Raw genomic sequence first — 18,443 nt, 5'->3', positions numbered from 1 at the left:
GAGTGGAGAGGGACAGAGTGTGTGTGAGAGGAGTGCAGAGGGACAGAGTGTGTGTGTGAGGAGTGGAGAGGGACAGTGAGAGTGTGTGTGAGGAGTGGAGAGGGACAGAGAGACTGTGTGTGAGGAGTGGAGAGGGACAGAGAGAGAGTGTGAGGAGTGGAGAGGGACAGAGAGAGTGTGTGAGGAGTGGAAAGGGACAGAGTGTGTGTGTGAGGAGTGGAGAGGGACAGAGTGTATGTGTGAGGAGTGGAGAGGGACAGAGAGAGTGTGTGTGAGGAGTGGAGAGGGACAGAGAGAGTGTGTGTGAGGGGTGGAGAGGGACAGAGAGAGTGTGTGAGGGGTGGAGGGACAGAGACAGTGTGTGTGAGGAGTGTAGAGGGACAGAGAGTGTGTGAGGCATGGAGAGGGACAGAGAGAGTGTGGGTGTGAGGAGTGTAGAGGGACAGAGAGTGTGTGTGAGGAGTGGAGTGGGACAGAGTGTGTATGAGGAGTGGAGAGTGACAGACAGAGTCTGCTTGTGAGGAGTGAGAGGGACAGAGAGAGTGTGTGTGGGGAGTGGAGAGGGACAGAGAGTGTGTGTGGGGAGTGGAGTGGGACAGAGTATGTGTGAGGAGTGGAGAGGGACAGAGAGTGTGTGTGGGGAGTGGAGTGGGACAGAGTGTGTATGAGGAGTGGAGAGGGACAGACAGAGTCTGCTTGTGAGGAGTGAGAGGGACAGAGAGAGTGTGTGTGAGGAGTGGAGAGGGACAGAGCGAGTGTGTGTGTGAGGAGTGGAGAGGGACAGAGAGTGTGTGTGTGAGGAGTGGAGAGGGACAGAGAATGTGTGTGAGGAGTGGAGTGGGACAGAGTGTGTATGAGGAGTGGAGAGGGACAGACAGAGTCTGCTTGTGAGGAGTGAGAGGGGCAGAGAGAGTGTGTGTGAGGAGTGGAGAGGGACAGAGCGAGTGTGTGTGTGAAGAGTGGAGAGGGACAGAGAGTCTGTGTGTGAGGAGTGGAGAGGGACAGAGAGAGTGTGTGTGTGAGGAGTGGAGAGGGACAGACTGTGTGTGTGACGAGTGGAGAGGGACATAGAGCGTGTGTGTGAGGAGTGGGGAGGGACAGAGAGAGTGTGTGTGAGGAGTGGAGAGGGACAGGCTGTGTGTGTGAGGAGTGGAGAGGGGCAGAGAGTGTGTGTGTGAGGTGTGGGGAGGGACAGAGAGAGTGCGTGTGAGGAGTGGAGAGGGACAGAGAGAGTGTGTGTGAGTGGTGGAGAGGGACAGAGAGAGTGTGTGAGGAGTGGAGGGACAGAGAGTGTGTGTGTGTGAGGAGTGGAGAGGGACAGAGTGTGTGTGAGGAGTGGAGAGGGACAGAGTATGTGTGTGAGGAGTGGAGAGGGACAGACTGTGTGTGAGGAGTGGTGAGGGACAGAGACTGTGTGTGTGAGGAGTGGGGAGGGACAGAGAGAGTGTGTGTGAGGAGTGGAGAGAGACAGAAAGAGTGTGTGAGGGGTGGAGAGGGACAGAGAGAGTGTGTGTGAGGAGTGGAGAGGGACAGAGTGTGTGTGTGAGGAGTGGAGAGGAGGAGAGATTGTGAGGAGTGGAGAGGGACAGAGAGAGTGTATGTGTGTGAGGAGTGGAGATGGACAGAGAGAGTGTGTGTGTGAGGAGTGGAGAGGAGGAGAGAGTGTGTGAGGAGTGGAGAGGGACAGAGAGAGTGTGTGTGAGGAGTGGAGAGGAGGAGAGAGTGTGTGAGGAGTGGTGAGGGACAGAGAGAGTGTGTGAGGAGTGGAGAGGAGGAGAGAATATGTGAAGGGTGGAGAGGAAGAGTGAGTGTGTGAGGAGTGGAGAGCAGGAGAGTTTATGAGGAGTGGAGAGGAGGAGAGAGGATGTGAGTCGTGGAGAGGAAGAGCGAGTGTGTGAGGAGTGGAGATGAGGAGAGAGTGTGTGAGGAGTGGAGAGGAGTAGAGTGTGTGTAAGGAGTGGAGAGGAAGTGCGAGTGAGTGAGGAGTGGAGAGGGACAGAGTTTGTGCATAAGGACTGGAGAGGGACACAGAGTGTAAGGGGTGGAGGGACGGAGAAAGTGTGTGTGAGGAGTGGAGAGGGGCAGAGAGAGTGTGTGGGGAGTGGAGAGGGACAGAGAGAGTGTGAGAGGGGGAGAGGGACAGAGAGTGTGTGTGTGAGGAGAGGAGAGGGACAGAGAATGTGTGTGAGGAGTGGAGTGGGACAGAGTGTGTATGAGGAGTGGAGAGGGACAGACAGAGTCTGCTTGTGAGGAGTGAGAGGGGCAGAGAGAGTGTGTGTGAGGAGTGGAGAGGGACAGAGCGAGTGTGTGTGTGAAGAGTGGAGAGGGACAGAGAGTCTGTGTGTGAGGAGTGGAGAGGGACAGAGAGAGTGTGTGTGTGAGGAGTGGAGAGGGACAGACTGTGTGTGTGACGAGTGGAGAGGGACATAGAGCGTGTGTGTGAGGAGTGGGGAGGGACAGAGAGAGTGTGTGTGAGGAGTGGAGAGGGACAGGCTGTGTGTGTGAGGAGTGGAGAGGGGCAGAGAGTGTGTGTGTGAGGTGTGGGGAGGGACAGAGAGAGTGCGTGTGAGGAGTGGAGAGGGACAGAGAGAGTGTGTGTGAGTGGTGGAGAGGGACAGAGAGAGTGTGTGAGGAGTGGAGGGACAGAGAGTGTGTGTGTGTGAGGAGTGGAGAGGGACAGAGTGTGTGTGAGGAGTGGAGAGGGACAGAGTATGTGTGTGAGGAGTGGAGAGGGACAGACTGTGTGTGAGGAGTGGTGAGGGACAGAGACTGTGTGTGTGAGGAGTGGGGAGGGACAGAGAGAGTGTGTGTGAGGAGTGGAGAGAGACAGAGAGAGTGTGTGAGGGGTGGAGAGGGACAGAGAGAGTGTGTGTGAGGAGTGGAGAGGGACAGAGTGTGTGTGTGAGGAGTGGAGAGGAGGTGAGATTGTGAGGAGTGGAGAGGGACAGAGAGAGTGTATGTGTGTGAGGAGTGGAGATGGACAGAGAGAGTGTGTGTGTGAGGAGTGGAGAGGAGGAGAGAGTGTGTGAGGAGTGGAGAGGGACAGAGAGAGTGTGTGTGAGGAGTGGAGAGGAGGAGAGAGTGTGTGAGGAGTGGTGAGGGACAGAGAGAGTGTGTGAGGAGTGGAGAGGAGGAGAGAATATGTGAAGGGTGGAGAGGAAGAGTGAGTGTGTGAGGAGTGGAGAGCAGGAGAGTTTATGAGGAGTGGAGAGGAGGAGAGAGGATGTGAGGCGTGGAGAGGAAGAGCGAGTGTGTGAGGAGTGGAGATGAGGAGAGAGTGTGTGAGGAGTGGAGAGGAGTAGAGTGTGTGTAAGGAGTGGAGAGGAAGTGCGAGTGAGTGAGGAGTGGAGAGGGACAGAGTTTGTGCATAAGGACTGGAGAGGGACACAGAGTGTAAGGGGTGGAGGGACGGAGAAAGTGTGTGTGAGGAGTGGAGAGGGACAGAGAGAGTGTGTGTGAGGAGTGGAGAGGGACAGAGAGAGTGTGTGTGAGGAGTGGAGAGGGACAGAGAGTGTGTGTGAGGAGTGGAGAGGGACAGAGAGTGTGTGTGTGAGGAGTGGAGTGGGACAGACAGAGTGTGGGTGTGAGGAGTGGAGAGGGACAGAGTGTGTGTGAGAGGAGTGCAGAGGGACAGTGAGAGTGTGTGTGAGGAGTGGAGAGGGACAGAGAGACTGTGTGTGAGGAGTGGAGAGGGACAGAGAGAGAGTGTGAGGAGTGGAGAGGGACAGAGAGAGTGTGTGAGGAGTGGAAAGGGACAGAGTGTGTGTGTGAGGAGTGGAGAGGGACAGAGTGTATGTGTGAGGAGTGGAGGGGGACAGAGAGAGTGTGTGTGAGGAGTGGAGAGGGACAGAGAGTGTGTGTGAGGAGTGGAGAGGGACAGAGAGTGTGTGTGTGAGGAGTGGAGTGGGACAGACAGAGTGTGGGTGTGAGGAGTGGAGAGGGACAGAGTGTGTGTGAGAGGAGTGCAGAGGGACAGAGTGTGTGTGTGAGGAGTGGAGAGGGACAGTGAGAGTGTGTGTGAGGAGTGGAGAGGGACAGAGAGACTGTGTGTGAGGAGTGGAGAGGGACAGAGAGAGAGTGTGAGGAGTGGAGAGGGACAGAGAGAGTGTGTGAGGAGTGGAAAGGGACAGAGTGTGTGTGTGAGGAGTGGAGAGGGACAGAGTGTATGTGTGAGGAGTGGAGAGGGACAGAGAGAGTGTGTGTGAGGAGTGGAGAGGGACAGAGAGAGTGTGTGTGAGGGGTGGAGAGGGACAGAGAGAGTGTGTGAGGGGTGGAGGGACAGAGACAGTGTGTGTGAGGAGTGTAGAGGGACAGAGAGTGTGTGAGGCATGGAGAGGGACAGAGAGAGTGTGGGTGTGAGGAGTGTAGAGGGACAGAGAGTGTGTGTGAGGAGTGGAGTGGGACAGAGTGTGTATGAGGAGTGGAGAGTGACAGACAGAGTCTGCTTGTGAGGAGTGAGAGGGACAGAGAGAGTGTGTGTGGGGAGTGGAGAGGGACAGAGAGTGTGTGTGGGGAGTGGAGTGGGACAGAGTATGTGTGAGGAGTGGAGAGGGACAGAGAGTGTGTGTGGGGAGTGGAGTGGGACAGAGTGTGTATGAGGAGTGGAGAGGGACAGACAGAGTCTGCTTGTGAGGAGTGAGAGGGACAGAGAGAGTGTGTGTGAGGAGTGGAGAGGGACAGAGCGAGTGTGTGTGTGAGGAGTGGAGAGGGACAGAGAGTGTGTGTGTGAGGAGTGGAGAGGGACAGAGAATGTGTGTGAGGAGTGGAGTGGGACAGAGTGTGTATGAGGAGTGGAGAGGGACAGACAGAGTCTGCTTGTGAGGAGTGAGAGGGGCAGAGAGAGTGTGTGTGAGGAGTGGAGAGGGACAGAGCGAGTGTGTGTGTGAAGAGTGGAGAGGGACAGAGAGTCTGTGTGTGAGGAGTGGAGAGGGACAGAGAGAGTGTGTGTGTGAGGAGTGGAGAGGGACAGACTGTGTGTGTGACGAGTGGAGAGGGACATAGAGCGTGTGTGTGAGGAGTGGGGAGGGACAGAGAGAGTGTGTGTGAGGAGTGGAGAGGGACAGGCTGTGTGTGTGAGGAGTGGAGAGGGGCAGAGAGTGTGTGTGTGAGGTGTGGGGAGGGACAGAGAGAGTGCGTGTGAGGAGTGGAGAGGGACAGAGAGAGTGTGTGTGAGTGGTGGAGAGGGACAGAGAGAGTGTGTGAGGAGTGGAGGGACAGAGAGTGTGTGTGTGTGAGGAGTGGAGAGGGACAGAGTGTGTGTGAGGAGTGGAGAGGGACAGAGTATGTGTGTGAGGAGTGGAGAGGGACAGACTGTGTGTGAGGAGTGGTGAGGGACAGAGACTGTGTGTGTGAGGAGTGGGGAGGGACAGAGAGAGTGTGTGTGAGGAGTGGAGAGAGACAGAAAGAGTGTGTGAGGGGTGGAGAGGGACAGAGAGAGTGTGTGTGAGGAGTGGAGAGGGACAGAGTGTGTGTGTGAGGAGTGGAGAGGAGGAGAGATTGTGAGGAGTGGAGAGGGACAGAGAGAGTGTATGTGTGTGAGGAGTGGAGATGGACAGAGAGAGTGTGTGTGTGAGGAGTGGAGAGGAGGAGAGAGTGTGTGAGGAGTGGAGAGGGACAGAGAGAGTGTGTGTGAGGAGTGGAGAGGAGGAGAGAGTGTGTGAGGAGTGGTGAGGGACAGAGAGAGTGTGTGAGGAGTGGAGAGGAGGAGAGAATATGTGAAGGGTGGAGAGGAAGAGTGAGTGTGTGAGGAGTGGAGAGCAGGAGAGTTTATGAGGAGTGGAGAGGAGGAGAGAGGATGTGAGGCGTGGAGAGGAAGAGCGAGTGTGTGAGGAGTGGAGATGAGGAGAGAGTGTGTGAGGAGTGGAGAGGAGTAGAGTGTGTGTAAGGAGTGGAGAGGAAGTGCGAGTGAGTGAGGAGTGGAGAGGGACAGAGTTTGTGCATAAGGACTGGAGAGGGACACAGAGTGTAAGGGGTGGAGGGACGGAGAAAGTGTGTGTGAGGAGTGGAGAGGGGCAGAGAGAGTGTGTGGGGAGTGGAGAGGGACAGAGAGAGTGTGAGAGGGGGAGAGGGACAGAGAGTGTGTGTGTGAGGAGTGGAGAGGGACAGAGAGTGTGTGTGAGGAGTGGAGAGGGACAGAGAGAGTGTGTGAGGAGTGGAGAGGGACAGAGAGAGTGTGTGTGAGGAGTGGAGAGGGACAGAGAGTGTGTGTGAGGAGTGGAGAGGGACAGAGAGTGTGTGTGTGAGGAGTGGAGTGGGACAGACAGAGTGTGGGTGTGAGGAGTGGAGAGGGACAGAGTGTGTGTGAGAGGAGTGCAGAGGGACAGAGTGTGTGTGTGAGGAGTGGCGAGGGACAGTGAGAGTGTGTGTGAGGAGTGGAGAGGGACAGAGAGACTGTGTGTGAGGAGTGGAGAGGGACAGAGAGAGAGTGTGAGGAGTGGAGAGGGACAGAGAGAGTGTGTGAGGAGTGGAAAGGGACAGAGTGTGTGTTTGAGGAGTGGAGAGGGACAGAGTGTATGTGTGAGGAGTGGAGAGGAACAGGGAGAGTATGTGTGAGGAGTGGAGAGGGACAGAGAGTGTGTGTGAGGAGTGGAGAGGGACAGAGAGTGAGTGTGTGAGGAGTGGAGTGGGACAGACAGAGTGTGGGTGTGAGGAGTGGAGAGGGACAGAGTGTGTGTGAGAGGAGTGCAGAGGGACAGAGTGTGTGTGTGAGGAGTGGAGAGGGACAGTGAGAGTGTGTGTGAGGAGTGGAGAGGGACAGAGAGACTGTGTGTGAGGAGTGGAGAGGGACAGAGAGAGAGTGTGAGGAGTGGAGAGGGACAGAGAGAGTGTGTGAGGAGTGGAAAGGGACAGAGTGTGTGTGTGAGGAGTGGAGAGGGACAGAGTGTATGTGTGAGGAGTGGAGAGGGACAGAGAGAGTGTGTGTGAGGAGTGGAGAGGGACAGAGAGAGTGTGTGTGAGGGGTGGAGAGGGACAGAGAGAGTGTGTGAGGGGTGGAGGGACAGAGACAGTGTGTGTGAGGAGTGTAGAGGGACAGAGAGTGTGTGAGGCATGGAGAGGGACAGAGAGAGTGTGGGTGTGAGGAGTGTAGAGGGACAGAGAGTGTGTGTGAGGAGTGGAGTGGGACAGAGTGTGTATGAGGAGTGGAGAGGGACAGACAGAGTCTGCTTGTGAGGAGTGAGAGGGACAGAGAGAGTGTGTGTGGGGAGTAGAGAGGGACAGAGAGTGTGTGTGTGAGGAGTGTAGAGGGACAGAGAGTGTGTGTGGGGAGTGGAGAGGGACAGAGCGAGTGTGTGTGTGAGGAGTGGAGAGGGACAGAGAGTGTGTGTGTGAGGAGTGGAGAGGGACAGAGAATGTGTGTGAGGAGTGGAGTGGGACAGAGTGTGTATGAGGAGTGGAGAGGGACAGACAGAGTCTGCTTGTGAGGAGTGAGAGGGGCAGAGAGAGTGTGTGTGAGGAGTGGAGAGGGACAGAGCGAGTGTGTGTGTGAAGAGTGGAGAGGGACAGAGAGTGTGTGTGTGAGGAGTGGAGAGGGACAGAGAGAGTGTGTGTGAGGAGTGGAGAGGGACAGAGAGAGTGTGTGTGTGAGGAGTGGAGAGGGACAGAGAGAGTGTGTGTATGAGAAGTGGAGAGGGACAGAGTGTGTGTGTGAGGAGTGGAGAGGGACAGAGAGAATGTGTGTGAGGAGTGGAGTGGGACAGAGAGTGTGTGTGAGGAGTGGAGTGGGACAGAGAGAGTGTGTGTGAGGAGTGGAGAGGGACAGAGAGAGTGTGTGTGTGAGGAGTGGAGAGGGGCAGAGAGAGTGTGTGTGAAGAGTGGAGAGGGACAGAGAGAGAGTGTGTGAAGTTGAGAGGGACAAAGACAGTGTGTGTGAAGAGTGGAGTGGGACAGAGTGTGTGTGTGAAGAGTGGAGAGGGACAGAGTGTGTATGAGGAGTGGAGAGAGACAGACAGAGTCTGTTTGACGAGTGGGCTTCAACCTTCAGATCCCCGGGAGAGTGGTGCAGAATGTAGCTGAACACCGGGTCCCATGTAATGTAAATCCAGCTGTGCCAGTATGTCACAGATGGCCTACAGCTTCTTCTAGTATTTGCTCTCACACTGAGAGTTCACTAATCGGCAAACAGCAGCCTTGTATCATGTAACTCTGAAGTGAGTTTAGCCTCACACTAATCCGATTTTGAAGCATGTTTTGCTGTGAGTGAGTCGGATTATACTTACTGCATTTAGGACTGAGATGTGAAGAATTCATTTCACCCGGAGATTGGTCGGGCTGCGAAATTCACTGTCACAGGAAGCAGTTGAGGCCAATGTTTTCCAGGAGTTAGAAATAGCTCTTGGGGGCGATGGGGATCCAAAGATATTGGGGAGTGGGAGCAGGAGCAGGTTACTGAGATGGATGATCAGACATGAACATAAAGAATGGGGAAGTAGATTCAAAGAGCTGAATAGCTTTCTCCAGCTGCTGTTTGCTGTGCTTGGATGTTGCTGTGAAATATTGAATGCAGCCACCCCCAAACCGAGCTGACCCATTCGCAGTGGGATAGGCAGCACCGTTTAAATAACTCCCAGCCATCACCAGCTGCAATGGGAGGTGCTGGGGCAAATTGAAATCGATGAATAATCTAAAAGGTGCGAGATGGGCAGGACCTTCTCTGTCTGGTGACCTGCTTCGGCTGATACACCTCGCCTTCCATCGATTTGCCACCGATTTTGTTCCTAGCTGGCTCGTGGATTGGGTACTTGGGAGTAAAGTTTGAGTAAACCATGGCCTGGGCAGCACAAGGAGGGAGAGTTGAGGTTGAGTTTGAACCTTGGGAGTTTGCAGGAGTGTTGCTGCCTATTGGAAAGTGGGGCTAGTGTCGGTATTCCAGGGTTACTGATGCCCCCCTCCCTCCCCTATTGTTGTCAGATGTCCATGTCTGAAGATGATCACTCAGGAAGGCAGGACATTGCAGCCAGGGAGCAAAGTGAGAGCCTGGAGATTGGCGCATGTTTATTGCTGGGGCTGCCTGCCTTGTGTGTGCGTGTGTGTGTGTGTGAAGGATGAATTCCTCGTGGACAAAGACTGTCAACGAAAGCCTGTCCCCGGAGGCGACCCGGGTGGCGTCCCGGGCTCCAGACCCATTCGCCGGCCCCCTGCTCACCATCGAGCCCTGGAACTTCAAGCTGCTGGCGACCCTGATGTTCCTGGTGACCCTCCTGTCACTTTGCGAAAACTTCGTGGTGCTGCTGGTCACCTACCGGTACAAGCAGCTGAGACAGCCTCTCAATTACATTCTCCTCAACCTGTGCCTGGCCGATTTCCTGGTGTCGCTCACCGGCGGCAGCCTCAGCTTCATCACCAACCTGTACGGCTACTTCGTGCTGGGAGCCTGGGCGTGCGTCCTGGAAGGTTTCGCGGTAACCTTTTTCGGTAAGTCGCTCGACTTTCAGAAGTTTGTCACCGGCCCGCGGAATCTCACTTTAAAAAAAAAAGCATTTGCCCTAAAAATATAACCTCAAAATATTACCCCAAGTGGTGCAGGCAGCTGGAGGAGGTAGGGCAATGTGAGACATTCCCACACTCTTGGCACAGTGGGGGGGGGGGGGGGGGGTAAACGATACTCTCAGCATGAGGAGATGAAAAGTGAAGTTGCTTTTGGCTGCAGTTATTCACTGTCCGCAGAGAGGCAGGAATAGTCAGTGTGTGTAGGGGCTAGCACAGTGCAATAGGTAATCTGCACTCACACTCACAGTCATACAGCCCTCAATCCCACTTGAAGCAGGCTGGAGAGGGGGCCGTGCAAGGTCCACTTGGCTCTTTGCTGAGTTGAATCTGCCTCTGTGTATGTGTGTGTGTGTGAGAGAGAGACGGTTCCTTCCCTGCAACAGGAGGTGCGATTTCCATTCAGGGCTCCAGCACTTGTGGGCTGGGAACAGCGAAATGAGCTTGTGCTGCGCCACACTATAAAACATTTCAAATCAAAACGGGAGGCAAGAGGTCCCTAAAACTGAAACGCAGCATCGTGGAGCGGATCACATCCATTTCTGGCTGAAAATATTTAAAAAGCAAAATACTGAAGAGGCTGCAAATCTGAAATGGAAACGGAAAATGCTGGATTGAACTCAGCAGCATCATTCGTTTGGTTCCATTTCTAGCTGGTTTTAAAATCCAGACACGAACAAAGGTTTCGCGGCGAGTCGGAGCTCCGAGGAACCGAGACTTTACCATTAGTCCTCGGAGTGGCTGTTTCCCAGAATTATTACAACCCCCCCCCCTCCCTCCACACACACACACACATTGAAATGACAGGACGAAAATAAATCACAAGTTATTGTTCGTTATTGCCCACACATTGTGGGTAAGATTTTTCCCTTTTCCCTTAGAGCGGAAAGTTTGATCGGGATTTAGGCGAATGGAATTGGAAGGGGTATCAAGTGAGGTTCTCAGGATCATCTATCCATTGCACCAGGATGGCACGGTAGCACAGTGGTTAGCACTGTTGCTTCACAGCGCCAGTGACCCAGGTTCGACTCCCGGCTTGGGTCACTGTCTGTGCAGAGTCTGCACGTTCTCCCTGTGTCTGCGTGGGTCCACAAGTAGGTGGGGCAGCACTAACGGGACTGCCATTTAAACAAGCCCGGCACAAATTCTGCTACCTGGGGATCCAAATAGCCCATGACTGGAAAGGGATCCACAAATGGAACCTCACCAGTCTGACAGAGGAAGTAAAAAAGGACCTGCAAAGATGGAACACGCTCCCACTCTCCCTCGCGGGGAGAGTCCAGACGATCAAAATGAATGTGCTGCCCAGGTACCTCTTCCTGCTTAGATCCATTCCGATCTACATACCCAAGGGCTTTTTTAAAGCACTGGACAAATTAATCGTATGGGGGGGGGGGGGGGGGGGGGAGAGAGAATGCTCGGATCCCAAAGAAGGTCTTACAAAAAACAAAATCCAGGGGGGGGCTAGCCCTCCCAAACCTACAACTTTCCCACTGGGCGGCGACGGCCGAGCGAATAAGGGGATGGATCAAGGAGCCAGAAGCCGAGTGGGTGCTCGTGGAAAAGGCCCCCTGCATGGGGACCTCCCTCCGGGCCCTCGCCACGGTCGTGCTTCCATCCCCATCCCCACCCAAAAAACACTCCAGCAGCCCGGTGGTAATAGCCACTCTTCAATCCTGGAACCAACTACGGCAGCAATATGGCCTGACCAAAATGTCGGACAAAGCTCCCATCTGTAACAACCATAGGTTCACACCAGCGCTGACTGACGCCACCTTCAAAAGGTGGGGACAGGACAGAAGGACACTGACAGTCAGGGACCGATACACGGACGGCAGGATCGCAACACTAGGCGAACTGACAGAGAAATTCCAGCTAGCCAGGGGGAACGAGCTAAGGTATCTACAACTCAAAAACTTCCTACGAAAGGAGACCAGGACGTACCCACAGCCGCCACAACAGACATTACTGGAAGAGTTACTGGATGCAAGCATACTAGATAAAGGAAACTGTAGCGACATGTATGACTGACTGGTAGAAGGGGCCGACACCGTACTGGATGCAACAAGAAAGAAATGGGAGGAGGACCTGGGGATTGAAATAGGGTGGGGACTCTGGAGCGAAGCACTTCACAGGGTCAATACCACCTCCACGTGTGCAAGGCTCAGCCTGATGCAGCTAAAAGTGGTACATAGAGCCCACTTAACTAGAACCCGTATGAGTAGGTTCTTCCCGGAGGTGGAGGATAGATGTGAACGGTGCCAAGGAGGCCCGGCCAACCACGCCCACATGTTCTGGTCTTGCCCCAGACTTGCGGGATACTGGACAGCCTTCTTCGAGGCAATGTCCAAAGTGGTGGGGATGAGGGTGGAGCCATGCCGAAAGTGGCGGTCTTCGGGGTTTCAGACCAGCCAGATCTATTCCTGGGGAGGAGGGAAGACACCCTTGCCTTTGCCTCCCTGATCGCCCACCGTAGAATCCTGTAGGCTGGCGGTCAGCAGCACCACCCAAAGCTGCAGACTGGCTGTCCGACCTCTCAGAATCTCTCCAAATGGAGAAAATCAAATTCGCCATCCGAGGGTCAGACGACGGCTTCCACAGAACGTGGGAGCCATTCACCCAATTGTTCCGGGACCTGTTTGTGACCAACGAACAAGCAGAAGAATAGCCAGGTAGCCAAGAACCAGGGGAAAGTAGCCAAAGCATGAGAGGGAGAGATAGACCGGGAGAGCGGGGGGGACAGACAGCTAAATCTAAGAGGAAGGAAAGGTGAACCACAGGAGGAGGGAGGGAGAGGGAAGGGACAGGGAACAAGAGAGGACAACCAGGGAGGTGGTGGGGAGGCAGGAAAATGACAGTCGGACGGAGGGCACGGGATCCGATAACAAGCGGAGGTGAGCGCGAGATGACAACGGCAGCGAGATCCGTCCGGTGGAAGCAAGTGACAACACCAACACCAAACCCATTTGAGTATTGCCCACTGTAATTGTTTCTCCGGCACACAAATGTATATTTACCTCCTTTACCTCCCCAGTCCCCCCCCCCCCCCCCCCCCCCACAAACAGTTGCCTACTTATGTGTTGTAAATAATTTTGCCAGTTGTACAGAGTTGCTGCTGTTGAGCTGGTGCACAATACCCGACCAGTTATTCTATTTTATTTTTTATTTTATTTTATTTTTTTGGTATGTTTGGGTGAGCCGTTCTCTTCTCTGTATGTATATATATACATATATATTTCTTATTCTGTGTACATAACGGTAAATATACTTGCTCAGAATATAAAAACAGAGAGTAAAAGTTTCTACAAATATATAAAACAAAAAAGAGTGGCTAAGGTAAATATTGGTCCTTTAGAGAATGAGAAGGGAGATTTAATAATGGGAGATGAGGAAATGGCTGAGGAATTGAACAGGTTTTTGGGTCGGTCTTCACAGTGGAAGACATAAATAACATGCCAGTGACTGATGGAAATGAGGCGATGACACGTGAGGACCTTGAGATGATTGTTATCACGATGGAGGTAGTGATGGGCAAGCTAATGGGGCTAAAGGTAGACAAGTCACCTGGCCCTGATGGAATGCATCCCAGAGTGCTAAAAGAGATGGCTAGGGAAATTACCAAAATTCACTAGACTCTGGGGTGGTCCCGGCGGATTGGAAATTAGCAAACGTGACACCACTGTTTAAAAAAGGAGGCAGGCAGAAAGCGGGTAATTATAGGCCAGTTAGCTTAACTTCGGTAGTAGGGAAGATGCTGGTATTTATCATCAAGGAAGAAATAGCGAGGCATCTGGATGGAAATTGTCCCATTGGGCAGACGCAGCATTGGTTCATAAATGGCAGGTCGTGCCTAACTAATTTAGTGGAATTTTTTGAGGACATTACCAGTGTGGTAGATAACGGGGAGCCAATGGATGTGGTATATCTGGATTTTCAGAAAGCTTTTGACAAGGTGCCACACAAAAGGTTGCTGCATAAGATAAAGATGCATGGCATTAAGGGTAAAGCATGACAGATGATTGGTTAATTAATAGAGAGCAAAGTGTGGGGTTTATTGGGTGTTTCTCTGATTGGCAATCAGTAGCTAGTGGTGTTCCTCAGGGATCAGTGTTGGGCCCACAATTGTTCGCAATTTACATAGATGATTTGGAGTTGGGGACAAAGTGCAATGTGTCCAAGTTTGCAGACGACACTAAGATGAGTGGAAAAGCAAAAAGTGCAGAGGATACCGGAAGTCTGCAGAGGGATTTGGATAGGTTAAGTGAATGGGCTAGGGTCTGGCAGATGGAATACAATGTTGACAAATGTGAGGTTATTCTTTTTTGTAGAATTAACAGCAAAAGGGATTATTATTTAAATGATAAAATATTTAAACATGCTGCTGTGCAGAGAGACCTGGTGTGCTAGTGCATGAGTCGCAAAAAGTTGGTTTACAGGTGCAACAGGTGATGAAGAAGGCAAATGGAGTTTTGTCCTTCATTGCTAGAGGGATGGAGTTTAAGACTAGGAGGTTATGCTGCAATTGTATAAGGTGTTAGTGAGGCCACATCTGGAGTATTGTGTTGAGTTTTGGTCTCCTTACCTGAGAAAGGACGTACTGGCGCTGGAGGGTCTGCCGAGAAGATTCACTAGGTTAATCCCAGAGCTGAAGGGGTTGGATTACGAGGTGAGGTTGAGTACACTGGGACTGTACTCATTGGAATTTAGAAGGATGCGGGGAGGGGGGGGGGGATCTCATAGAAACACATAAAATTATGAAGGGAATAGATAGGATAGATGCAGGCAGGTTGTTTCCACTGGCGGGTGAAAGCAGAACTAGGGGGCATAGCCTCAAAATAAGGGGAAGTAGATTTAGGACTGAGCTTAGGAGGAACTTCTTCACCCAAAGGGTTGTGAATCTATAGAATTCCTTGTCCAGTGAAGCAGTTGAGGCTCCTTCATTAAATGTTTTCAAGACAAAGATAGATAGTTTTTTGAAGAATAAAGGGATTAAGGGTTATGGTATTCAGGCAGGAAAGTGGAGCTGAGTCCACAAAAGATCAGCCATGATCTCATTGAATGGCGGAGCAGGCTCGAGGGGCCAGATGGCCTACTCCTGCTCCTAGTTCTTATGTTCTTATGTGTTCAAAAATCCAATAAAAACATTTATAAAAAAAAGTGACTGCATGGGTTTCCTCCGGGTGCTCCGGTTTCCTCCCACAAGTCCCAAAATACGTGCTGTTAAGTAATTTGGACATTCTGAATTCTCCCTCCGTGTAACTGAACAGGAATGTGGCGCTTTGGGAATTTTCACAGTATCATCTTGCAGTGTTAATGTAAGCCTACTTGTGACACTAAGAAATATTATTATTAAGCCAGTTCTTTTTCATGTCAGGGAGAACCAGTTGTTCTGGCAACTTTCTGTTAACATTTAGCTGGAAGCCACATTGTGGGTAGTAGGTGACTGCGCCCTATGTGCATGGAAACTTCACAGAGAGGCAGCTCTATCTCCACTAACACACAGCTGACAGTATGACTGGAATCATTGGCAGTGTAAGATTTTAGCCGTTTGTGCTGTGAGTGTAGGAATCATGAATATTGTCTTTTTACTGTACCTTTGGTATTACCGTTTCCTAAATAGATGACATTACATCATCTTGTTTTTGTCAACCGCATAAGGTGCATCTTGAATGAGCTATAAAGACACAATCATGCCTTTCTTTTGGGAAATATTGAACTGCTGTCCAGGGCTGATAACCACAATGTTTAAAGGTGTGTTTTTGAAGGGTTGAGTTAACTGTGGCTCAGTTACTGGCACAGTTGTGTCTAAGATTATGGGTTCAAACTTCACTCCACTGCAGGGGTACAGAAATCGGCACTGATGCGCCACGGGAGTGCTGTGCTGCACATTTGAAGGTTCCGTCTTTTGATTGAATCCTGGCCAATATTACAAAAAGACACAATCTGGTTGTCATCTGTTTGCAGTTTTTTGAGAGTTTGCTTGCTATGCACACACTAGCTGTTGCATTTCTAACATTGGCAGCAGTGACTACACTTCAAAAGTACCTTGTTGGTTGTAAAGCACGTTGGGACATTCTGGGGTTGTGAAAGTTGCTCTGTATCTTTTCACACTTTCACTCCTATGGCCTTTTTCTATATGCGTATTTTGAAACCCTTATTTCACTCAGATGAAAGGGAGTATTGTTCTTACACTTTTAAAATCATACAATACATATCTTAAATCATTCATCAGGGTACAAATGTTTACTGATCAATAGCGAAAAGAAAACGCGTTTGATCAGATTCAGCCAAGCAAGGTTAAAGAGGATTGATGAGGCTTTTGAACCTGGGAAGGTCAGCAACTGGTACAAAGTTTAACAGGGCGTCGGGTTGGCTGGAGTCTCTACTGTAAATAGTGGAATGAAGGAACCAGGAGAATCCTACAGCAGAAAAGTAGACCTTTTGGCTCATAGTGCATGTGGTACCTCTTTGAATGAGCTATTCAATTAGTCCCATTCCCCTCCTCTTTCTCCATAGCATTAGAAAATGTTTTCCTTCATGTACTTATCCAATGTCTTGATGAAAATTCCAACTGAACCTGTTTTCAACATCAATTCAGTCAATGCATTCCAGATCACAAAAGCATCGTGCTGCATAAATATTGTTTTACTGCTGCCTATGTCCTCTGGTTGCCCGCCCCCCCTGCCACTAGAAACAGATCCTCCTCATTTTCGCTCCAAAACCTCCCAGGAGTTTGAATACATGCACAAAATCTCCCTTAAACTTTCTCTCTGCAAGATTTTGACATATTTCTTGATGTGCTGTGGTCAGAATTAGTCACAAGGCTCTAGTTGAGACCTAACCAGCTTTATATTTAGTATATCTTGCTTGTTTTTGTACTTCATGCCACAATTTACAAAACCAAGGATCCTCTTTTGCTTTTTAATAGCCTTCAATAATTTGTGTATCTATACCCCAGACCTCTACATTCCTGCACAACTTTTTAAATTGCAGCATACAATTTTTGTCATTCCTCCTCATTCCTGCTACCAAAAACAAATGATTTTGCACTTTCTTGCATTAGATGTTATCTGCTGTATCTCTATTCACTTCAGTAGAGGCTGGTTTAGCACACTGGGCTAAATTGCTGGCTTTGGAAGCAGATCAAGGCACGCCAGCAGCATGGTTCAATTCCCGTACCAGCCTCTCTGAACAGGTGCCGGAATGTGGCGACTAGGGGCTTTTCACAGTAGCTTCATTTGAAGCCTACTTGTGACAATAAGCGATTTTCATTTCATTTCATATGGATTCAACTGCATTTTGTGAGATGCAGGCAGCACACAAACACGAGGCTCATGGAATTTGGTCGAGATCCTATATCAGTGGCTCTGGAGATCACTGTGACACTTATCTTCCATGTCTCCAGCTCTTTCCATGGAACCACTGGGGAAATGTGTGGGATTTCTTAGCCAGCTGCACGTCGGTGCATCAAGGAGGTGACCAATGCAATGTTCAAGAGGGCAGTGATTTCTAACATGGAAAGTCAGGTGGAGAGGGGTGCATTGAATTCAGAGCTATTGTTGAATTCCCCCGGGTGTAAGATGCCATTGATGGCCTGCTGGTGGCCATCAAGGTTCCCAAGCACCAGCGAATGGCCTTCGTCAACAGGAAGAGCTACCATTCCATCAATGTATGAATTGGCCTTTCACCATATAAAAACATATTCTTCAAGTGTGTGCAGTAAGCAGCCACAATGCTACTACTTTGGCAGTCCCAGCTCCCACAGCTTTTCCAGTCTCCCCAACTCACGTTCAGGGATAGACACTGGGAGACAAGGGCTAGCCACTAAAGGCAAGGCTATTCATTCCTGTCAAAATCTCACGCAGGGATTCAGAGGGCAGGTATAACACCTGCCACTGACCAATTCGATTGACCATGCGGCAGGGGTAAAGTTGGGATCGTGATGTGTTTCCAAAATTGCATAGCAGTGTTAGTTCCACTCAACCTTTCTGTAGTGATGCTACCACTTTGCAAATGCACTCTTTGGATTATACAGGTTGATTTGGTGAGTGTTTATCTGAATCTATTTTACAGCTAAAGGGAGCAGATTCATCTGACAGTTCACATTCTGAACATGAGTAGGGCAGGTTCTGTTTTTGTTTCCTATGATGTGGTCGTCGTTTTCATATAAAAATGATTGACATTCTCTCCAAAGGTTAATCTAGAGAAATGGCTAAAATGAGAAGCACCTCTTTCGAGCTGCACTGATCAATTTGCCTCTACCTTTAATTCAAAATTCTAGGTTGCTCTTTCTGTTTTCGTAGAATTCTCATACGTGCATCTCAGGACTAATATAAACATATTTTAATATAACATAATTTTAACAACATATAATTTGATAAAACAGTACTGAACCAAACTCCAACATGAATGGGCTAACAACTGATGGAGAATACTTGCTGGAATATTACAGCCTGGCAATAGGAAAAACATGTGAATGAGTTACTTTAAGTCGGAGGCACAGTGATTTCATGATGATACAGTGATCAAATCTTCCCATTTGATATAATATTGAGTCAAAGAGATCAGGCTCATTCTAGTTCCTGTTTTATGTTGAGTTACTGAACTTATCAAATGTATCTGCCACGTAACAAATGCTCAGGAGTAGGATAGTGTTCAAATGGATTTTTCCAAATTGCTTGAATGAACTCGGGAATTCAGATGGTTTTTAATGAGGTTAAATGTAAAGTTTAGCTTAGCAATCCTGCAATACTTGAACATTTAATGTGGGGCACAGTGATTATCTTTCTGCACCCTTCACAACGGATAGTAAGTATTTTGATACAACCATTGTCTGTTCAGTGATGAAAAATGCAATGAGCACTTAATGAGCTAGGAGGTGACAGCCACAGCTGAAGCTAGGCTCAGGAAACAAGGAAGAGGAGGTGTGGATAATGCATATGAATGCATTAGCATTTTGC

General features: G+C 50.5%; 1 protein-coding gene across 1 annotated transcript in view; it reads left to right on the top strand.

Annotated features, from left to right (window-relative positions):
* Nucleotides 1-8,967: 8,967 nt before the first annotated feature.
* Nucleotides 8,968-18,443, top strand: part of valopa (vertebrate ancient long opsin a) — a 70,040-nt gene continuing 60,564 nt past the window's right edge. Inside the window, exon 1 of the mRNA XM_072479137.1 lies at nucleotides 8,968-9,411. Within this exon, the coding sequence (XP_072335238.1) occupies nucleotides 9,042-9,411 (370 nt within the window). The 5' untranslated portion in view covers nucleotides 8,968-9,041. The remainder of the gene's footprint in view (nucleotides 9,412-18,443) is intronic.

The sequence above is a fragment of the Scyliorhinus torazame genome, chromosome 16, assembly GCF_047496885.1.
Source record: "Scyliorhinus torazame isolate Kashiwa2021f chromosome 16, sScyTor2.1, whole genome shotgun sequence".
NCBI classification, from domain to species: domain Eukaryota; kingdom Metazoa; phylum Chordata; class Chondrichthyes; order Carcharhiniformes; family Scyliorhinidae; genus Scyliorhinus; species Scyliorhinus torazame.
This window is presented reverse-complemented; position numbering and strand designations above follow the sequence as displayed.